The sequence below is a fragment of the Anguilla anguilla genome, chromosome 13 (assembly GCF_013347855.1).
Source record: "Anguilla anguilla isolate fAngAng1 chromosome 13, fAngAng1.pri, whole genome shotgun sequence".
Classification (NCBI taxonomy): Eukaryota; Metazoa; Chordata; class Actinopteri; order Anguilliformes; family Anguillidae; genus Anguilla; species Anguilla anguilla.
The window spans coordinates 16972416-16985829 of NC_049213.1; the positions used below are offsets into that span (position 1 = coordinate 16972416).

General features: G+C 49.0%; 1 protein-coding gene across 2 annotated transcripts in view; it reads right to left on the reverse strand.

Moving 5' to 3' along the window:
* Positions 1-13414, reverse strand: part of LOC118211530 (MICOS complex subunit mic25a-like) — a 77758-nt gene that overhangs the window by 60453 nt on the left and 3891 nt on the right. For both annotated transcript variants that reach the window (XM_035388812.1, XM_035388813.1), the window contains exon 5: positions 12089-12233. In XM_035388812.1, the coding sequence (XP_035244703.1) occupies positions 12089-12233 (145 nt within the window). The remainder of the gene's footprint in view (positions 1-12088; positions 12234-13414) is intronic.

The window sequence follows — 13414 nt, forward strand, 5'->3', positions numbered from 1 at the left end:
TACATACACACACACACACACACACACACACCCACACACGCACACACGCACGCACGCACGCACGCATGCACGCACACACACACAGTACTGCTTGTTTCTTCCGTGATGTCCAGCCCAAAATGCAGCGTATGCCTCTTGGCGCTCGCTATCATGCTACTGGACACCGTTTCTGCTGTGATCGTTCTCACTGAGGTAACCCCTAACGAACTGGGCCCCTGCGCTGAACGCAGCAGGCTCTCCGTTCCCACTCCTTTCCCTCACGCGCTCATTTCCACCACGGCCTCCGGGCCCGTCCACGAATTAGCAGACAGTAATTAGACCAGTGGTCCTGAGAGTCACGTGTCTGGGGACGAGGAAGTGGGCCACCGTCTCCGCTTCACTCCATTTCTGCCATTAATTATTCTGCTCTCTCCGTCCAGAGTAAAAACTACATGTATTTAACTATCAGAGAGAATCAATCCCACTAAAGACCTAGTCAGACGCAAATTTTTGACTTAAAGAATAAGATTTAAATAAGCCATAAGTATGGGATGTGTAAAACGATGAAAAGATTCCTAAGCCTCAGTCCCAAGCTGTGTCAGTCATGTTTGAATGCGTTGTGGTTTGGACTGTGAAATTATTTCCTCTGCAGTAACTGGGTTCAAAATAATGTCTGAAAAATGTAGACGACAATCAGATATTCTGTAGTAGCAGCATGCCAGTGTAATTTCCCGTGAATGACATTTGTGTGACATATACTGCTGAAATGTATAAGCCATATGGACATACGCAGTCCTAACTGTTCAAACAGCTATTGCTCAAACGATTAAATTAGCAATGTAATCTGAAGCAAACATTTTATTAATAACGCCTTAATCCTACATTTAGGACTTTAAATTCTATTTTAGCCATTAGTCTTTATGTTTGTCCTTTGCACCAATTGTATCACATGTACATTTGAGCTTTGGACCACTGGAATCATGTATATTTGACCAGTGGACCATTGGAATCGCATGTACTTCAGACTTCTGGGATCACAAGTGAACTTTGTACCACTGAAATCATATGTACATAGGGGCGGGAATCGTAGGGGCAGGCAGAGACATTGTGTGCCACAATATGAATTTGGCTATATCACCTATACCGGTAGGGAATGGAGTTTGACTGTTACATTCGAGCGACAGTGCAAAAATTATGGTCAGAACAGGGCTCGATAATAAGAAGTGCCTGCTGTTCCAGGGCCACAATCAGATTGGTTCAAGCCAGTTGATTGATTTGTCACTTTCCCAATCAGGCCAGTACATTAAGTATTATCTGGGTTGAAGAGAAAGAGTTGTTTTAACCATCCCGGTAGCATTGTGAGATTGTGAGAAAGAGAAAGTGGTTAATTTGAATGAAAAGTCGAAAGCGAGATGTCACGCTCTAGAAAGCTTGTTCAACATGAGTAAATTAAAACAGAAATTGCTTCATGGGTTTTTAAAAATATTAACCTGTGTGGCAAAAATTCTTTTTGATTAGAACACTATTATTTGTATCTTATTACATACAGCTGTTTCACCCTGCTTCTGTTACAAGTGTCATAACAAAATTATAACGGCATACATTTATTGTGTTATTCTTGTGAGTTGGCATATTCTGGAAAAATAGTTATTTTTATCAGGACGCGAGTGAGCTGTAAACAATTTCTGATTTTGAAATGTCCTGCGGTCCAAAGACGCAGCATTCCATGGGCTAGCGCGGCCATTGCATCCGCTCTCTACTGTAACATGCTAATCAAAAACTTCCTTACAAATAACCAACCTAAGCTTCATTATTCATTCATATTTACACTGACTAAAGTCTCACTCGATTTGAAATATTTGCTCGTAAGATAAAACAGCTATTTACTGAAGTAACATTAAAACGATAACAGGATCTAGCCAACTCATATGCCAAGCTAAAAACCATTAACAAAATGTATTGACTAGCTGACCATATTATTTCTGCAGCAATGGTTCTATCCTCAGTTAAATTGCAAGCATCTCACCTCAAAATTCAGAACCCCCAAGAAAAGAAGTCACCCCCGATTTCCAACATTTGACATCTGCGATTGGTCGGAACCACTCTGAAAGATGAAGCTCGTCCATAATTCAATAAAGGACTAGATTTTTTGAATGTAGCACTGTAGACAGGTGCTTTGACATTTTTAAATGCAAACAGTCTGTATAATCTCCTTTATATACTTATATTTATTATGGCAGCTGTGCCAGTGGAAAAGTACCTGGGGCAACTAGAATACTGATGAAAAAATCCTTAATGTCGAGCCCTGGAAAAGGTATTTTTCAAGCCGATTGCATCACTACTTGCAAACTCTTACAGCTGTTAATTCAGGCATCATCACAGATAGGCCAATAAAAACGTGTGGGTGTATGCTTCCATTTTACATGAAAGCAATAATGATCGATTAATAATAACCTCGTAGTAAACTCCTGGGACCAGTTACTAGCCCTGAGTCTTGCATTCCTTTTAAAGCATGCTCTGTTGAAATAAGGAAAAAACAACTGTGATACAGCATTATTGTCCAAAATTCAAAATATACTGTGATATAATTTTTACGCCATACGGCCCAGCCCTACGTGTAAGTGTGAATTTTGGACCACTGGAATTATGTGCATGTGTGAACTTGGCACCACTAGAAACAGATGCAAGTGTGAATTTTAGACCACTGGAATCGCGTGTACATATGAATTTTAGACCACTGGAATCAGGTGTACATTTGAACTTTAGACCACCAGGACCACATGTACATGTGAACTTTAGACCAGGATCACATTTATGTTTGTTCAGAGGCAACCTGGATAAAGATCTCCCCAGCCTGCTGTGGATTCCTCAGCAATTACCGGGATTGCAACCAGTGTGAGCTCAGAGAGCTCCAGCTTAACAGCCTTACATGCAAAAAGATGTCAACTCTGTGATTACAATTACTGATAAAGTGCAGCTATCTGCAGGCTGTAATTCTGTTCACAAACCGGATTACTCTCGCTGGGTCCCTCCGAAATTGGAAAGGAGTGGAGCTCCTGAAGAACGACGGCGAAGTCAAGCCTGACTCCATCTTGCCATGTCAGATACAGACTCAGAGGAAGCAGAAAAAACACTCAACCTTAAAATGGAAAAGTGTCACTAAAATATTTTTAGCGATATGGCACACCTGCGCACAGCCACACATCCTTTTCATTCTCAGCATGTACACAGAGCGCTAATGAGCCAATGAGATCACTGGGCCTGCGAGGCAAAGATCCTGTGCACACAAGGATTTATTCTGTGTGTGTGTGTGTGTGTGTGTGCGTGCGTGTGTGTGTGTGGGAACCTTCACCATGCCAGTCCCAACCGTGAGGGGTGACTAATTACCGCAGCGTCACCCAGGGATTGAGGGTTTCGGTTGGCAGGGTGCTTCCCACCTCAGCAGCCGTCGGCAGCTCCTCTGCTCAGCGGGGTGCCTTAAATCTGCCCGTGCCAGCTGTGCCAGCTGTGCCCACTGCCCACTGCGCAGGGCTGGGAATGCCCGCCTTCCAGAGTACACCTCTGTGAACCGTAGGAGGAGTCTGCTCTGAAAGATGCTAGCTATTACGACCGGGTGTGCAACGCTGGGAGGACCAAAGCAAAACCAGGAATGAAGGAGCATTAAATACAAACGCAGTTCCCCGTTTCTATTGGCTCAAGGCTGAGATTTTGAGGGAAAACACTCAACAAAAAGCAACTATTTGTGAATTCGCTACGCTGAACTTTAAAATGTTGCAAAAGATGAAATGGGACACTACCCGCCCAGTCAGACCAGTGCACCTGCGCACACGGGGGGGCTCCAACTGGCTCCCAGGGCGGGGTATTTTACCACAGATCTGTCAGCCCCGACAGCTGAAGACTCACTGGAGAGAGAGCCGGCGCTAACCGCTCCTTCCCCTCCAAACTCATTTCATTTTAACCCTGACACGCTGTCGGCCTCTCGTGGCGGCTCCACGCGCTCGTCCCGGCGAGAGCCGCTGGCCGCGTGCGTCTCCTGGCGGGAGCGATCGCCCGTGCGGCTCGAGGAAATCCGGCTAACGAGGAACGCTACGCGCCAAGCGCCGTTTTCGTTCAAAATGGCAATCGGCAACAGGTTTCGAAAGCAGGAAAACCATGAACGGTGAAGGCCCCATCGCTATACCTTACTGTTCCTCTGTCGCTACGTGATTCTGGCCAAACATTCGCCATATGCTCGTAAGAACAAACGGTATTCGTTGCGTTTCTACGGGCGGGTTGGATTCTAGGTTTTACCACAAGCGTAACGCAGCTGTTTCAGTTCCAAATAAGGGAGCGACATTCCAGCGGCGCGCTCAAACAGATCAGCCCGTTCCTTAAGGGAAACCAATGAATAAATAAACCCGGGCTGTTTCTCTGGCGCTCCGCCGCACCTTGTTAGCGCTCGCGTTCGCCGTCCTTCAGTTCAACAGCCACCTCGACGCCGCTTTGCAAAGGGGACTCGACGCAGCGGCTTATTATTCAGCGCTATCTGTCCTCGGAGCCGCAGAAAGCTGCCCACTTCACTCGAGACCGGCAGGCATTACCGACGCCATTGTGATCGCTCGACCTTGAGCCTCTTCACCCGCATAGCATAAGTGAATGGTGCTTGCGCTCTCTGAAGCTTTTGTTAAGTCGGTGGAAACATTAGGGCTTTCGTTTCAGATCTCTTCACGGTGGAACGCGGGCTGCGGCAGGCATCGACTCGACCGCCCGGTGGTGGAGCGGTCAAATTTGGGTCCAATAAAGCGCAAATGTGGTCAAATTGGAATACCGTAAATTGTAAATCTGGGAACAATCCCAAAACAAGCCCCTTCCACGGGCTACGGTTGAAGTTATGCTACCGTGAGAGGGATGGGCCACAGTGGTACTGGCTGGAAGACTGGGGAACCGGGATGCTGCTGTCTAACACGATTTTAGATTTTCACAATGGCTCCAGATTCCTGTGGACAAGCAACAAGCAACCAAAATTAAATTTACACCGTCTCCCTACAAGCTGTAAGATTAAACCCTAATGTTATTATTGTATAGGTAGGCAAACGATGAGCCAGCAGGAGCTGAACAGACTGTTCTCCTCGGTAAGATGTTCTGAGGTTCCAGAAAGGCAGTCCATTACAGTAACTAATGGGAGGGAATGTGTGCTGCATTGTTCTTAGACCATGTTCAGGGTACTGCTAATCTTTCCAAAGCAAATGTGATAAAACGCGCCGGGGTTTCTGTGCAACTCGCGGATCAATTCTTCGGCAGACCTTGGCTCAGCGGAGAGGCGGACTGCGAGTGCTCCTTCTGCCATCTAGTGGAGAAAATAAAGAACTTTGGCTCCTGGTCATGTTACACCCCAGCTGTGCTGTTGGTGCATGCACCTGATAACCTGATGGGCAGCAACAATCAATGAGACACCCGCCATCGGATAAAAGAAAGGTTTTTGCAGCAAAGAAAAGAATGAATGTCAACACAGAACCAATCAGAGCTCACCAGACCAAAATTAATCAGCGATTTAGCAAAGACAACATTACATGCAATATGCATGGTCATAACTGCTTATTAATTATAACTACACTGATAAACAGCACTTATACGTAATATTGAACACTAATTCCAAATTGCCTTGGATTATGCCATGTCGGATGGGCACAAGCACTATTACCTTTCAGGGGTAATAAATGTCAGACAGCTTTTGAATGATTATGAAGGCTGTTAAGCAGGCTCATGAAGGCTTATGACTGCTTGTGAATGGTTATGAATGCTATTAAGCAGTCTAATGAAGGCTTATGACTGCTTGTGAATGGTTATGAATGAGGCATTATGAGAAATGTCTTTTGTGTTGCCATAGTTTCATATACTTTGGACTTGGGCTCAGATTCTCAAATGATTCTGGAAGTGGTCTTTGCTTTTTCAAATAAAAGGGACCATGCAAATTCAACCTGAAGCGATACCAGCATTCTGAAGTAGAGTTCACACAGAGTTACACAGGCCTTCATCCGCCCATAATTACTTTTTTCTGGACAATTTAGTCCCTAATGAAGCTCTCTTATATGACTGAAGGTAGTATAATTGATTCCCCTGAACCGGAAGACTAGAATGACTTCAGCATTACTTAGCAAAACATTTTGTAGGCCTGCAAGAGAATTACTAATACACTAGTCTTGAGACAGCGATAATTCCAAGATTCACTGAACGGCACCCAAACAAAAGATGAACGTCATTATCATTCTTCATTTCCTGAATGAACAGATCGCGAGGTCTGGTTATTTGCTTGAAGCGCAACAAAGGTGCGAGTCTGAAGTTTCACACAGACACGGCACCGCCGGCCTTGAAGGCTCCAGTAACGGCGGCCGGCTCAGCCAAAGAGGCCGCCGTAAACCCAGGCGGGACGCCGACGAAAAGGAGCAAGAGGAAGGGGCCCCGACGCAAGTATAACTTATCGCCTACTACGCCCGCGGACCGCCGAGGCATTAACACAATTTAAACCAGACGTCTCTTTGATCCCTTTCCCTCTCGCAATGAAATGAATCTCCCGGAGACCGTTCACGGGGGGCGAGCAGGCGCCGGGCGGGAGGGATAAGACGATGAAAGACTCGCGGAGGAGCAGGGCCGCGGTCGGTCAGAGGAAGACAAAGGGCGCGGCGGGCGGACTGAAAAGCCGGAGTTTGAAAGCGCCGGAGTTTGGCGCGGACGCCGGGGCGAGCCTGTGCCCGGGTGAACGCCCCCTCTCACAATGTGGGCTGACAGATAAGGCTTCCCAACCGCCCAGAGCATTATTACACTGCCGGGATCAGCCGTTAGAATGCTCAGTGTGAAGGTCTGTGACCCTGATGCATGAGTGGCTTGCGCTGATTACATTAATCAGTCATTCATTTAATGCGATACACATGCACTGCGCCCCAGTGGCAGCAGGGCAAGCTTCATCAACACAAAAATGGGCGGAGCTACTGTATGCCATCAGTGACATCGATTTGAGCTGATGACTGCGTTTAGCCGTGGAGACAAAAGCCTTCAAATTTGTTCAGCCACGTCAGGGGGTTGGCAGCCCATCGTAGCTCCACCCATTTCGGGATTCATGAACCCTCGCTCCCCCATCACCACAGGACCTCTCTCTGCACCAGCGAGCTGGGCATTCCTGGCTCAAATGGCTTTGTGCTCTTGAGTGACAGGCGCCAGGTTCAATTCCTCTGATCGTCTGACTCGCTTCACTATTAGCAAGTCATGAATAGGGTGGAACCATGTTGTAAACCACCTCGATAGCCAGCACAATAGCCCCTCTCTGTAAGAGGACTGTTGGGATCCACTAGTGAAATCACCATCTGTGCTGATGCGAGTTGTAACCCATAATGTGCCAGCCTGTGCTAATGTTGCCTACCAAATCACACTTTCAGAATTGCAATTACATGAATACTACTATACTAAATCCTCTTACGCAAAGGCAAGTTTGTTCACCTTATAAATTGTTCATTCTTGTTCATTCCGTTGCGCCTGAATAACCTGCAAAAATGAGCCCACTGATAGCTCAATGTCTTCTGCTTTGGTGATAAAGGTTGTGAGATACAGGGACTAGCTTAGCTAGTCATAATCATTTAGTTCCAAACCATTTGGCCCACCATTTTCTTACCAGGGACATCTGCCACTTCCCACCACCCCAAGTTCATGGACCACTCTAGCCCGGACCCTCTCCAGGCCCAAGCCCACATCAGGCCGCAGATGTGTCACCTCTCCCCTGCCATACCTATTAATACACATTTCTTTGCTCGGACATTCAATTTCACCACCCAGTTTAATACCTCAGGCTATATCTACCCAGTGACTGTCTGCTTGCTCCGCTAGATTCCCCATTACCTGTATATTACCACGCAGCTTATCTTTAACTGCTAGCTCTGGCCTGGCCAGCTGAGGACAGGCTGCCCCTCTATATCCGAGTTTCTCTCGAGATTTCCTCCCACCAGGGAGCTCGTTTCTCACCACAGAGTCTCTTTCTCTTCCCACTGGTGAGTTTTGAGGGTCAGAGGGTCTTTCCTTCTTCTGTTTCTCAGAAAAGTGCCTTTGTGACAGTGTCTCTATAAAAAGCCCTATGCAAACAGAACAGAACTGAGTATAATTCATGCGGTCTAAGACCATCGGTGGAGTGATGTGAGAGCTGATCTCCTCAGACCAGGCAGCCCTGGTCCGTAAGCAGGGCGCGCCGCGTTCCCGCTGCCTAAAACGGGCGTGGTAATTTCACGTCTGCGCTGACGCTAATGCGGGAATCACGCAGCGCGTCTGCTCTCCCGCGCGTCTGGGGGCTGTCGGCGTCGACGCCGCAGGAGCCCTGGGCTCTGCGCGGGCGGAACGGCGCCCTCCTGCCTCAAACCGCCGCGTGACGTTTCGCCGATGCGTCGAGATAAGGTGGAATCCGCGGCCTGGCGCTTTGAAGTCGGTGCTTCTGAACTTTGTATGAAGCTCAATTCCTATGCAAGCCTGCACAGGAGATACTGAAATCATGCCTGGGTGAAAAGACAGCCCCCACCAAGCTCAGAAAATAGGGGTAGAGGGATGCTGGGTAGTTTGCGTTGTTCCAGGATCAGCCTCATGGTGTCTGGGGTCGGACTACTGGAGGGGGAGACTCGGTCGAATGAGATAACCATGTCTCAGTGACCCCCACCCCCCGCCCCCAGTACCCAGCATGGTCAAGTTACACACTACGCATTTCTTTAAAGACACGTCTGTGACGCTCCACCAATGAGCCGTGGAGCGAGGACCGGCAGTGGCGGCTTCACAGTCGAACGTGGTTCAGCTTTCCAAACATGGAGGAAAGGAGGGGAAAACAAACAAACGTGAAGTGATTCGGAAGCAACGCGTTCCAAGAGACCCTCTTGCCGTTGACTTTCTCCAGAATGATCTGGAGAATCGCTGAACCGACCCATCTGTTCCCGTTTCGGTATTTTGGCGGTTCTGCATGTCGGTGTTTCGCAGACAGATGCATCCCAGGCGATCAGAAGGAGCCGGTGGCAGGCGGGCAGGCAGACGTCAGGCGGGCAGGTAGACGTCAGGCGGGCGTCTCCGTGCGGCTCGCGGCCCTGTCAGGCACCGCAGCCCCTGCAGTCATCTCCACTCTGCAGCCTGCCCCTCACGCTCCGTCACAGATAACAGGAAGCGCTTTCCCGACGCGGAACGCTCCGAGAGATCGAGCGTGCCCGGGTTCGCTAAGCACAGCGCTCTCGGCCTCGCGGCACCTCAAAACATCTACTTTTACGTTTCCTCACACCAACTTCCGCCCCAGTTTGGAATGCCCGATCGTGCAGTGGCGCTCCTGCTGCGATCCACACAGCCGATGCAGGAGCGCACGCAAGCGCACACTCTCCTCCGACGCGCTTGATGCTGCCGGCTGCTTCTTTTCACACCGCAGCCCGCAGGCCAAGCACACACAGACACGAGTCAGAGGACATGCTCAGCTTTAGCAAGCCCTAGCCCTGGGCACCTGATCGACCAGCAGGGGATGCTAGAGAGCGTCGAGACGCAGATCCAAGCCAACTAAAACCTACCTAACCCAGGGCAACCCTACCGCTGATTACATGTCCCCTTAAACCAGACCACCCATCGTCAGTTCACCCGGCTCTCATCCCATCCCTAATTATTCAGCTGCAAAGATGCCTGTTGATCCAGGATCACTGCTTTGGGGCAAAATTCATCCAGGTCACCCAAAGGGGATCATCCACCATCACTTCCACAGGCGCCTGTGACAGCGTTTCAACACTGCGGCCAGCCAGGTCATTTAAACCTCCAACAGCTGCACTCGCGGGGCACATGCCGGCCCTGTAGCCAATCACAGAGGAGTTTTTTTTAATGAAATAAATCACAGCGTCTGACCGGTTTGGCGCTGTCGTCCCGCACGCCAATCCCCGTCATTCTTGGGACTCCCGACTTTCCCAAACAAGGGTTGCCAGGGCGACGACGTCTCCCTCCGGCGATCGATGGGGCGGATGTTCCCGGCTGCAGCGCGGGCGGCCCTAACAAGTGGACTTTGTCAGGCGGACGCCGCCCGAGAGCTAACGCATATCGACTGGCGTGGCAGAAAACAAAGATAATCAGCGCCCGCGGAACCTCATTACAATCATGCATTATTAAGCGCTTAGCGCACATAGCAAAAACGGGCCCGGACGTCTTCATTCAATACCCATTACGCTCACTTAACAAAAGCACACCGCGCGAGGAATCAATCACCCGACAGCGCGCGCGTAACGGGGGGACGGGAGGAAGCCTCACAGACGCCCTCGCTGTGTGCGCGTCGCCGGACTGCAGCGGAGACGGTTCTCCGCGCCGGAGCGACGCACGGATCGATGGACGGTGATTACAGAGGCCCGATAACGCTCCCTGCGCTGCGACAGGAAACACCTCACCGCTGTGGCTTCAGGTGGGCTGAGCGGCCACGGGATCCAAAATGGAGGCACGTCAGACTACTGCAATTAATCCCATCCAAAACGAAACTCCCCCCTTCATTCCGAGTTACGGCTTCCTCTGCGTATCCCTATTTGCGCCGTCTCACATAAAGGATGTTTCCCCCTTTTCATCTTAAGTTAACGGATTATTCTACGCAGTCATGACCACTTGTATTTCAGCTTCTAATCACACAGCCACACCCCAATGGACCGTTTCTCCCGAGACAAAACGTTTCATTCTGGTGAGAAATGACAAGGCATCAAACTTGGTCAAAATCTGAAAGTCGGGGACAAAGGTTTGTGAAGAGAGGAAACGGGAATTTTTCATCAATTTGAAATCATTTGAAAAGTTTTATACTTCGATAGGTTGCTATCTGAATCCCAAAAGCATTGCCGGCACATCATTTAGACTGATAAAAGGAGGCCGATATTGGGAGGAGACCGAACTGAAGGGACGCACTGGGAAAACTCAGAGCGAGCGCAGAAAGTATGAGAATGCAATGTGCATCAAATATAAATGAAATAGAATGGAGTAACTTTATTTTTTCCCAGGGGGAACTGTAGGGAACAACAAAACTATTTAAGTATTATTCAAAAATAATAATGCAGGCAAGCACAAACTCTTGTGTATGACCATCTGCACAAACATTTTCTTCAGTTAACACTTTCTTAATACACCATGTACAACTCTTGATTCTGTTATTTTCCCCAGTCCAGACTGCTGATATGCCTGAATGTATTTCCAGGCCTAGCTTATTGCTGTTGTTCTTCTGATTGTACGCTAAACCCAGGGTACTGAGTCCTGACCAGACGGGCACAGAGATACGACTGGGCGCTCCAATTTCGCAGAAAATGGAAATCGTCAAACCTACAAACCGGTTAAATAACGGCATTTCCGTTATTCAGTGCCTTGGCAGAGACGCGGTTTCCCCGCAGACGTCAGGAGCGATTCTTTAGCACCCGTGAGATTAGCGCTCGCTCGCGCGCTTTGATTAACTCTCAGCGGCGCCGAGTCATCGCCTCCTCAGTCTTATCCAAGGCTGCCCGTTAAGAGCCAATCTGCAGAGCAAGCGCTCCCCTCGTCCGGAACGAGGGCTGGAGCGGGCTCCGGCTGGGCACCGGCACATCAGCCGAGCGCCGCTCCATCCAGCGCCAGCCAGAGATGCAATAAGCGGGAAGGAAAACTCACACAGAAAAACAGCCCTCAGCAAGTTCTTTATGAGAGGACGTATAGTTTAAGGATCGCATCCCCAGTACTGCATAATTACAGACAGCACAATGGCCGGGCTTCACCTGGTAGTCAAACCAACAACCTTCAAACACATTTAAGGGCCCATTTCCTGCCTCGTTATGTCAAAGTGCCGCCACTGGTCTCGTGCTGAAGCCAGTCGAGTGTGCAAAGCAGATGCGTGGACAGCCAGCCTGGGTCATTCTGCAGGAGTTTCTCAGGTGCTCTTCAACCGGCGCTACTTTAGCATCCGTGTAGCGCTAGCTCCACGATGTCAGCGTCTGAGTGACTTTAATGAAGCGGTTAACTGAACTCTCGTGGTAAGCGCTCAGTTACACGGCAACGCTGCTGGAAGCCTGGGCTCTGAATCCTCGGTGTATGCACGCCGCTGCGAAGTCCCATGCCGTGCCCGACCCGATTTTGCGGAGGGGTCACTCACCAGCTGTTTGGCCCTCTCCGCCTCGTCCCGGCCGTGCGCCCTCTCCCGTAGCACGGCGGTGTTGACGTCCCCCTGCCCCGCCTCCCTCTCCTGCCGCGTGATCCGCGCCAGCTCCTCCTGCACCATCTCCTGCACCCGCTCGTACCTGAGAGGCAGACACAGACTGATCACTGCGTACACGCCCTGCTGGCAGCCTGGTGCGCACATGCACACTGCAGGACTGCACACTGCCGCCTGCTGCACACCCGCACACACACATATATTACTGCTGCTTACTGCACGCAGACGTGCATGTACCTGACTGCTCACTCGCCGCATAAACAGGTAACAATACATTACGTTCATTACACACTCTTATTCAGAGGGACTTACGATGCAGGAGAACACAGGTGCATTCACCAGGTTTATAAGAGTAATAGCGATAGACCTGGCTAACAACATTCCCAGGGCAGCAGGTATAGACACAGCACTTCTAAAGCACTCATGCAGGGTTACTATGCTTATCAGGAACCAAAATACAAATCCTGAATACATGCAGAAGCCCTAAGAAAAAAAACCTAAAGCCATGAAAACTACCATAACATGAATTGATACAAAAGGTAGGGCTGTTCAGAGGTAGAGATCAAGATGGGAATGGTGATGCAGGGCATGTCTTCAGTCGGCATCTGAAGATGGGCTATGATTCCACTGTCCTTACAACCTTGAGAAGTTTGTTCTATCATTGGGGGGGGGGGGGGGGGGGGGGGGAGCGATATAAAGGCCTCGCAGCTGGGGAAGAAACTACAGAGGGAGGGGATAGCCAGTTGCCTCAATGTTATGGAGTGAAGAGATTTGGCCTGGGTGTAAGGTCTGAAAATTGGCTTGAGATATGGTGGAGCCATTCCACACTGACTGCCCTGTAGACTAATACAAAGAATTAAAACTTTCTCATTGCGCATATACCTCTACTGTACATAAGGCTCACTGCCTGCAGACACACTATTTTCCAGTTTCACAACATAAGGACACAATATAGGCTACTCACGACACAATACACACTCAGACATACAACTGATGGCTCTCAATAGACAATAAGGACAGATAGCACATTGTACTAATTCTTCTATCAACAGACAGGAACTGGTCTCAATGCAGTCCCAACTAACACCACTAGATGACAGCAAACACAACAAAAATTTAATAAAACTCCAATACAAAAAAGAAATGATTTCAAGAAAAAGGCTTAAAGCATTTTTGTTTTGTCTTCTGTAGTTTCAGCATGTTAAATGTAGTTCTCCAGCTCACAGTGCCAAAGACTGAAAGTCTTGAGCTAATTCAAAGTTAAAC